The 8,717-nt window shown below is 35.1% G+C and overlaps 1 protein-coding gene across 1 annotated transcript; it reads right to left on the bottom strand.

Moving 5' to 3' along the window:
* Window positions 1–6,621: 6,621 nt before the first annotated feature.
* LOC126708403 (protein ALP1-like) lies at window positions 6,622–7,971 on the bottom strand. Its single transcript, XM_050408197.1, has 3 exons — window positions 7,477–7,971; window positions 7,165–7,390; window positions 6,622–7,082 (listed from the first exon to the last, which is right to left on the bottom strand). Exons 1-3 carry the CDS (start codon window positions 7,969–7,971, stop codon window positions 6,622–6,624), a joined length of 1,182 nt encoding a protein of 393 aa, XP_050264154.1.
* Window positions 7,972–8,717: the final 746 nt, after the last annotated feature.

The following is an 8,717-nucleotide window of genomic DNA, read 5'->3' as shown; positions in this document are numbered from 1 at the left end:
GATGTATAATGCCATTGGAATATAAAAGAGTTTGAAAAGCATATTAAGTATATTCAAGAACATTATTAGATTGAAAATTTTTGATACTTTTGGAAAATTGTGTTTCAACCATTTTTGCAAAGTTACTATAGATTGGTAGTAATTCAGAACAGGATTTCATAGGAAAAATACAACTATAACGAGAATAATCATCAATAAAGATAACAAAATATCGAGGTCCACCAATACTAGTAACAAGGGAAGGTCTCCAAACATCAAAATGAATTAACTCAAAAATACCATTAGAGATAGATTCACAATTATTGAAAGGCAAAGTTGGCTGTTTTCCTAATTAGCATGAAGTACAATCAAAATTGTCTTTGGACACAAAACCTAACAGACCCCTAAAAGTTAACTGTTGTACCCGAGAAGAGGGTGCATGACCAAGGCGAGAATGCCAAAGTGTGAGAGAAGGTAAGGAGGATACCGCAGCAGCTGCAGTAGCAACAGAAACAGGAGCAACTGGTGGAAGATGAAGGTTGTCCACCGGAAACATACACCTAACTCTAGGACCGGTCCCAAGCTCCTACCCCATCATTGGATCCTGCACAATACACCTAGAATAGTAAAAAATAAGGCAATAACCTAGTTAGCTAATTGTCCCACAGAGCATAAATTATAGGATAGGTCAGGTACATTGAAGACCCCAGGAACTGGAATGTTAGAGGTTCAAATAAAACCTAGACTATTGCCATGCATGGTGGAACCATCAGCTATATGAATATTAAGAGGATGTGGTGTAGGTTCAAGTTTGGAAAATAAGGACGAATGAGGTGTCATGTGATTGCAACAGACAGAATCAAAAAGCCAAGAATAAGACTTACCGAGTAAAACTGAGAGAGCAATGGAAAGAGATGCATCACCAGCCATATGAATAGCTTAAGCTTTGATGTCCTGTAATTTAGTGGAGGAGAGGTTGATAGTGGATCCAGAAGACTAAGACTCAACTGAGATGGAAGACGAGTAGACGCAGTATTAGCAACAACAATAGTAGATTTGTTGCAACTATAACAAGTCTTAATAGTGTGGCCAGGACGCTTGCAATAGTTGCAGAACTTTTTGTTAGACTGTTTACAATTATTGCTAAAGCTAGATGCCTCAAACCCTGATTGCTGAGGTTGATCTGTGAGGGGAGCAGAGAGAGCAGTAGCTAGAACATTAAGCTTATTTTGGGCTTGAAGGGTTGCAAAATGAGCTTCTTCTCCAACCAACTCATTTACAACAGTATCAAGAAAGGGAGGAGGACTGCGATTAAGAAACTGATCTCGGATGAGCTCATAGTCATTGTTAAGTGACATCAAGAATTCATAGAGACGAAAGTCATCGCGAATAGTAGCATATTGTTGAGCATCCTTTGAGCATGACTAAGTTGGATTAGAAAGGTTAATTTGGTCTCAAATGAAGCAAAGTTGATCATAGTAGTCATTGTTAGATTGCCCTAGTTCTTGCTTGAGCTGATGCAACTTAACCACTAACTGATATTTCATAGATCTATGAGAAGTGGAGTATCTTTTGGCCAACATATCCCATGTAGATTTTGCATCATCAAAGCTGCCCAACAGATTGGAGATGGAGGAAATGGAGGAGTTCCAGATCCATGTGAGGATCATATGATCATGACTATCCTATTCAACGTGATTGATGAAGGCAGTATCTTCTTCAGCTGCCCCCTTGACATGAATAGTGATTGTACTAGCACAATATTGCCAAAGCATGCGACCCTTAAGAAAATTGCACATAACTTGAGATCAAGATAAATAATTCTTATTCTTCCCCTCCAATATAGCATTGATGGGGCGAGGAAGAAGAAAAATATCATTTTTATCCATTTAGAGGCAAAATATGAAAAAATAGACCGCAGAAATGAAATCTACCCGAAAAACTGGATAAAGAGCACTTGGACAGCAAAAAAGTCAATGGTCAAACTCATGGTCAAAGTCAATGGTCAACGGTCAAAGTCAGCGGTCAACAATATAGCATTGATGGGGCGAGGAAGAAGAAAAATATCATTTTTATCCATTTAGAGGCAAAATATGAAAAAATAGACCGCAGAAATGAAATCTACCCGAAAAACTGGATAAAGAGCACTTGGACAGCAAAAAAGTCAATGGTCAAACTCACGGTCAAAGTCAATGGTCAACGGTCAAAGTCAGCGGTCAACAATCAACGGTGGCGGTCAACGGTCAACAGTGATGACATCAGCAGGATGACATAAGCAGCTGACTAATGCCGATGTGGCAGATGGCATAAGTTGATGACGTAAGCAGTGATCGAATGATGGTGTTAGTTAGGGCTGGCATGGCAATGATGACATCACAGATGGCATCAGCCTAGACCAGAGGACGACGTGTGACTGAGACGCAAACTCTTTGGGCGGTGCGTGAAGGCTCTGATGGTTGCGAGGGTTCCACAGTTGAGTAAATCGGGGCAAGGCAATCATAGTGGTACCTACAAAAAGTTAGTCGAAGCAAGATTCACGGTGGAGACGGCAAAGGCAGTGGTCTTTTGTGGTGTGGGACTCCTCAACGACAGCGGCTGCAAGTCTAGAACCCAAGGACTATGACTGAGAGACGAAGGAGGTCCAATAGTGAAGGGCTATGACGGCTACTGTGACGGTAGAAGCAATGAGAGTGGAGTAACACCAAGAGAGACAAGACCGCTAAGAGAAATGTTAGAGCAATGGCTTTGATACCATATTAGAAATACTGAATGAATAGTATTGTATTTCTTAAGTAATAAAATATACATGAGTGTTTTTATATAGGAGGTAAAATGTGTAGTACAAATATATGTACTATACAAGTAAACAAGGTGGGCCTAAGGCCCACAGCCTAATACATGTTAACACCTCTATTTTATTTTATTTTGATAACAATGGGACTCCTCTAAGTATTACACATTAACTATTTTACACACACACACACATGGTTTTAAAAACCAAACCGGTCATAGAACCGTTTTTTTCAAAATTTCCGGTTCAACCCCGGTTTTTGACCGGTTTTCCGGTTGTTGACCGGTTATTGACCGGTTTTGAAGCTTTTAACCGGACCGGATTGGCTCCCAGTTCCCGGTTGAACCGGTCGGACCGGCCGGTCCGATCCGGTTTTTAAAACAGTGCACACACATCAAAAGGTAAATAAAAAATCATGAGACCCAAAAAGTAACTCATGGTTTCAATAATGATTCCGGGTGCATGTGAAACCATATAAAATAATTTATGTGCAATAAGTTTAATCCTTAAAATAATTCTATCATTATATAAAAATCTCATATTTTCAACTTGTAACCGAAAATAAATTATTTTATCTATGGAAAAAAGATTTAAATAGTTAAATGATTAATTATTATATAAGTAAAAGAATCTGAATTTGGTAAGGATGAGGTGTAAAACCCCATATTTTACACCATCTAATAATTGAAAAATCACAAGACCTAAAAAGTAACTCATGGTTTCAATAATGATTCCGGGTGCATGTGAAACCATATAAAATAATGGGATAATTACACATAACCTACCTGTGGTTTGGGAGAAAATCACCTTGTCTTCCCGTGATTTGAAAAATGTCATTTAACCCACCTGTGGTAAATTCCGTTTGTTTTCCGTAACCCATCTCTGTTAAAAGCAAGGGTAAATAGGTATTTTTGCATGCTTTTTATGTCTCTGTCCTCTTAAAACAGAAAATACATACAAAAACAAGACAAAACAAGATCAAAAGATGCTATTTGTAAAAATTTTAGAAACTTGGCTCAAGAACTCCAATAAAGCACAACATGTATCTGTAACACGTTAAAAGAAAATAACAGCCAAAATTTTTTTACTTAAAAAAAAAAAAAAAAAAAAAAACTCTATCCATTATTTCTTCTCTTTGATTTAATTAATATCTCACGCACTCACTCTCTCCTCTCTTGCTCTCTATGTCTACCTCTCTTTGTTCACTCTATCTCTCTCATCTATCACACTAAAATTCAGATCGGCAGTAGCACGGTGCTGACAGTGGAGGAGTACGAGGTGGTTGTTTGGGTTTGGGTTTTGATTTGTAGAGAAGCACAACTGCTTTGAGTCTGAGATTTGAGGTGGAGCGTGACGTGTGGGTTGTGATTTGGGTTTTTTGATTTGGTTGTGGTCAATCTGAGATTATAGCTTGGTTGTGGTGGATTTCAATCGATGAAAGGTGGGTAATGCTGGTGAATCTCAAACCTTCGAATGACATGGATTTTTTCTTAGAGTGCAGTCACTACAATTTATGAACACAAAGAAGAACTAATTTGGGTTTGAATAGCTAGGAACTGGATATAAGTTTTTTTTTTTTCCTTCTTTTAATAGCAATTACAACAACTCTTTATTTACCCAAAAGAGAGTGAGAAAAGGAAAAAGACTTACAATATTTATGTGAAAAGAAAAGCTGATTTGAGATTTATATTATGCGCAGGTTGTTTTCTTTCTTTTAGTACATTTATATTACGTGTAGGTTGTAGATATAAGTTTTAGCATTCAACCTCAATTATTTCTGTCTTCTAGTCAATGAGAACCCAGAACAATACTATAAAAAAGTAGATCTGGTGGTGTTATTGGCTTTTTGCTTGACATTAAGACTGAAAAGGTGGAAATAAAGTAGAAAAGGTTTATTGGCACTGACAATTTCATGGTGGTGTGATTGGCTTATTGCTAAGTGCTCAGATTTTTTGTTGTTTTTTGGTTCGATTTATTACATTTTTGTAATTGTTGTTTAGAGTTTTGAATATATTAATTTTTACATAACCCTCCCTTTTTGATCTTGTTTTGTCTTGTTTTTGTATGTGTTTTTTGTTTTAACGCTCTGTTTGTTTCAGCATTAATGTTTTCTGGAAAATAGGTCATTTTCCAGAAAATATTTTTTGGAAAATTATCTCATTTTCCAGTGTTTGGTAACGACCTTGAAAATGGGCTTGAGAATGTTTTCTAGTGTTTGGTAGGTACAAACATTTTTTGGAAAACTATCTTATTTTTTTGAAAAACTATCTTATTTTTTTAGAAAACTTTTACCATCCCACACCTTTGTAGCAGATAGCTTTCTTAGCTTATTGTCATGATTGAGCATGGCACTTACACTATTAACCACCAAAATTATGCAATCAATATCCACTAGTAACAATAGCAAACCAATCATTCCATATTAAAATAATTTTTAGCCAACAAAAGGACTAAAAGTTGGTTCCAAATCCACATGCCCATGAAACAAAAGGACTAAAAGTTGCAAACCAATACCCATTATAATGATCTCAAAACCTACAAACTAGACGCCAAATAGTCTGATAAATACCAAAATGCCAAATTGTCCAAATAGAAAAGCATAAATTCTAACAAAAATGCACCTACATAATCAAAATTGGCTTAAATAGTTGTCAAAGAAGTTCTGCAACCATTGTCTACGGAGCTTGTCATTTTTCAACATGAATGACCTTGCTTGTTTTTCATCCCCATTCAAATGGTCAAATGCAGATGCAAGCATATTTTCTTCAAATCCATCCATCTTCATAACTTCTTCATAAAGACTACCAAAATTTAGCTGATTTTCAGAAATCTTTTCTATTGCAGAAGCAACCTTACCAAGTTGTATGGACAAATCTTGGTAAACAGCATCTTCAATCATAGTAGCATGACTTCGTTTCCTATGAGACCTTGTTTCATTTGAGGCCACATGTGAGGGATCAACTTGCTTCTTTTTGGATATGTCATCAACATCAGCATCAACAAGCGGAGGTGAGTCATCCAATGCTTCTACACCTATATCACCTACTCCCTTGGAAAAACCTCCTGTAGCCATATCCTTACCCACAACCAAAGCCATCTCATCAAACATCTCAATTTTCTTGTTTAGAAATTGTGCATGATTTGGATGTGCCTGTGTAAAGAAAGGAAAAGAAACAATTAAAAATAAAAGAAAAGAAAGGAATAGAGCCAAAAACTAATATGAGAGCAATAAGAATAATGAAAAATTTTAAACTTTACAATGATACAGACTAAAAAGTTTCTACCTATAAAATAAAAATAATAAAAGTTTCTTACCTCGACTTCTTCATCATACACTGTCCTATCACAGGTGATCATTTTCAAATCATCATTCCATCCAAACCCACTTTTCTTATTACGAAGTAATGCAATTGTATTCCAATTGGTTTTAAGTGTTTTAAAGCGATGTTCCACATGCTTTGGAGTACATTCAGTCATAAATTTCTCAGTAATTGCTTCAGCTACTTTAGCATATGATGCATGTTTAAATGTGTTGGATTGCTTGTTTCCATGAAGAGCCTCATCTGCAAGTATCTCAAGTAATAAATTCTGCATTGGTTGTGACCACCTGAAGTTGGTCTTGGTGTCCTTGACCTTCTGAGTATCCTTTTTATTTCCCATTGCAATTCTATTACAATGATATTCACAAGAAAAATGAGACAAAATGAAAGAAGAATATAAATAATATTCAATACAAAATATGAACTAGGGTTGTGCATGCCAAACAAAAATAATTGTAACATAAAAGTCTTGATAATATGAAACCAAAAAAAAAATCCAATACACAACCAACTAATATAAAGAGTATGAAATCACTCTATAGCATTATAATCCTCCCACATATTACAACAGATATCATCTCGTATTTGAACCCATTCTCTATTTTCTTCTTGGACTTCCCTTTGTGATTGTTGGACTCTTCTACATGTACTGTCATTTGCAAGTGGACTACCACGAAGCCCATTGTTCATAATTGAGTCTAAAGGGTCAACTCCTATGATATGATTGTGAATTATGCAACAAGCTAAGACTACATCCACTTGTGTTGGGAATGACCAAAAAGGTTCTGCATCTAACACACGGAAACGTTTCTTCAAAACCCCAAAACAACGCTCAATGCTAGTGCGTAAAGAAGAATGGCGAAGATTGAATAATTCTTTGTCATTTCTTGGTGGGTTATCACTAAACTCTTTCAAATGGTAACGAACACCACGATAAGGGGATATAATTCCTTTCCGAACTCCATAACCAGCATCACCAAGATAATATTTACCTACACGTTCATAATCAGAAGGAAAAAAAATCACTCCAAAAGCTATTATCCATAATAAAATCACTTTCTATTCCTATAATACCTTCAGGAATTTTTAATCCTCTTGGCCTAGAGAGTGCATCATTTAAGACATGTGAATCATGGGCACTTCCTTCCCAACCAGCTAATACATAAGTGAATTTTAAGCCAAAGGTAGCAGCAGCGAGGACATTTTGTGTTGTTCCATCCTTTCTGCCGCGAAACCTTCCTTGTATTTGAATTGGAACAGATGCACGAACATGAGTTCCATCAATAGCTCCCACACAATCCTAATTACGACCAATATAAGTTACATTTATCTTATATCTTTATATGTATATAAAAAAAGAGGAAAATAAAAGCCTATGAAATTTACCTTAAAATAGGAGTTAAACCTGCTGCTATTTCTTATCTCCAAGGGTGTATCTTTGTCAGGCTCTCTAATCATGTGTTTGTATAATTGCAAAATAGCTCTAAGGACATGCCTAAAGTATCGGTGCACTGTCTCAACTGATCTATAAAACCTCCCACCAACAACTCGAAACCTCACATCATGTCCAATAGTGTGTAAAAAAATTAACACTTGTTCTTTAATGGACATATGAATGGTCTCTTGAAGTAGATTATTCTCACTCAAAATTTTGCATAGCGCATAAAAAGCAATAGGTCTCATCCTTATATGATGGAGACAACGCATATCACCTCTACAAAGAATATCATTCATATATGTCTCTCTTTCATACTCTCGATTAACATGAGGTTCTCTAGGCATAATTCTTCTAGATCTTAGTCCTTTCAAAAGAACAACACCCAAAGCAATAACAGATGTAGCTGCCCCCATTATGGCAGCAGGAAGTGATGGGTTATCCATCTATATTTCCCAAAAAAAAAAAAAATGATGAGTATGAATTAAATGTGTACTTAAAGAAAGCATTCATATATATAGGTACATCGAGAAATCACTTCATAAAAAAAATTAACACTTTAAGTTTGATGAGACAAAACTATAAGATAACAACATCATCACTCCATAAATACTAGAAACCAATGGCGGCTCTAGGAATTTTTTCTAGGGAGGTCATTGAGAAACTTAAATTAAACAATCGTTTAATTTATAAAAAAAAAAATGAATATATTGAATTATTGAAAAAAAAAACACAAATACATAAAATTTTACAATTTTTTTCTATGAGTTTTTATATTTTAAAATCATCTCATTATAGTTCTATTATCAGTTCTCATTATCTATTGTCAATATAAGTATGACCATGTTATTTTGTTAAATTTGTATAATATTTTTGTTTTTATGCAATTGTGGTTATATATTTATCATTTTTTTATAAAAATATTTTAAACTAAATAAAAAAAAAAAACTCTATTCCACTTACACTATATAACTATTAACTTACACAACCACACTCATCCTTTCATAAATAATACAATAAGTTGTTGTTTGATTGTGAGATAAACTGATATGGGATCAAAATGTGTAAGATTTAAAACAAAGTGTGCAAAAATAATTTTAAAAGTATTAATTTAGTAAAGCAATATATTATATATGTATATACACTTTTTTTTTTCAGGTCAGGGGGTTCATTTGAACCCCCTGAAATGTAT

This window comes from Quercus robur, chromosome 12, assembly GCF_932294415.1.
Source record: "Quercus robur chromosome 12, dhQueRobu3.1, whole genome shotgun sequence".
NCBI classification, from domain to species: Eukaryota; Viridiplantae; Streptophyta; class Magnoliopsida; order Fagales; family Fagaceae; genus Quercus; species Quercus robur.
This window is presented reverse-complemented; position numbering and strand designations above follow the sequence as displayed.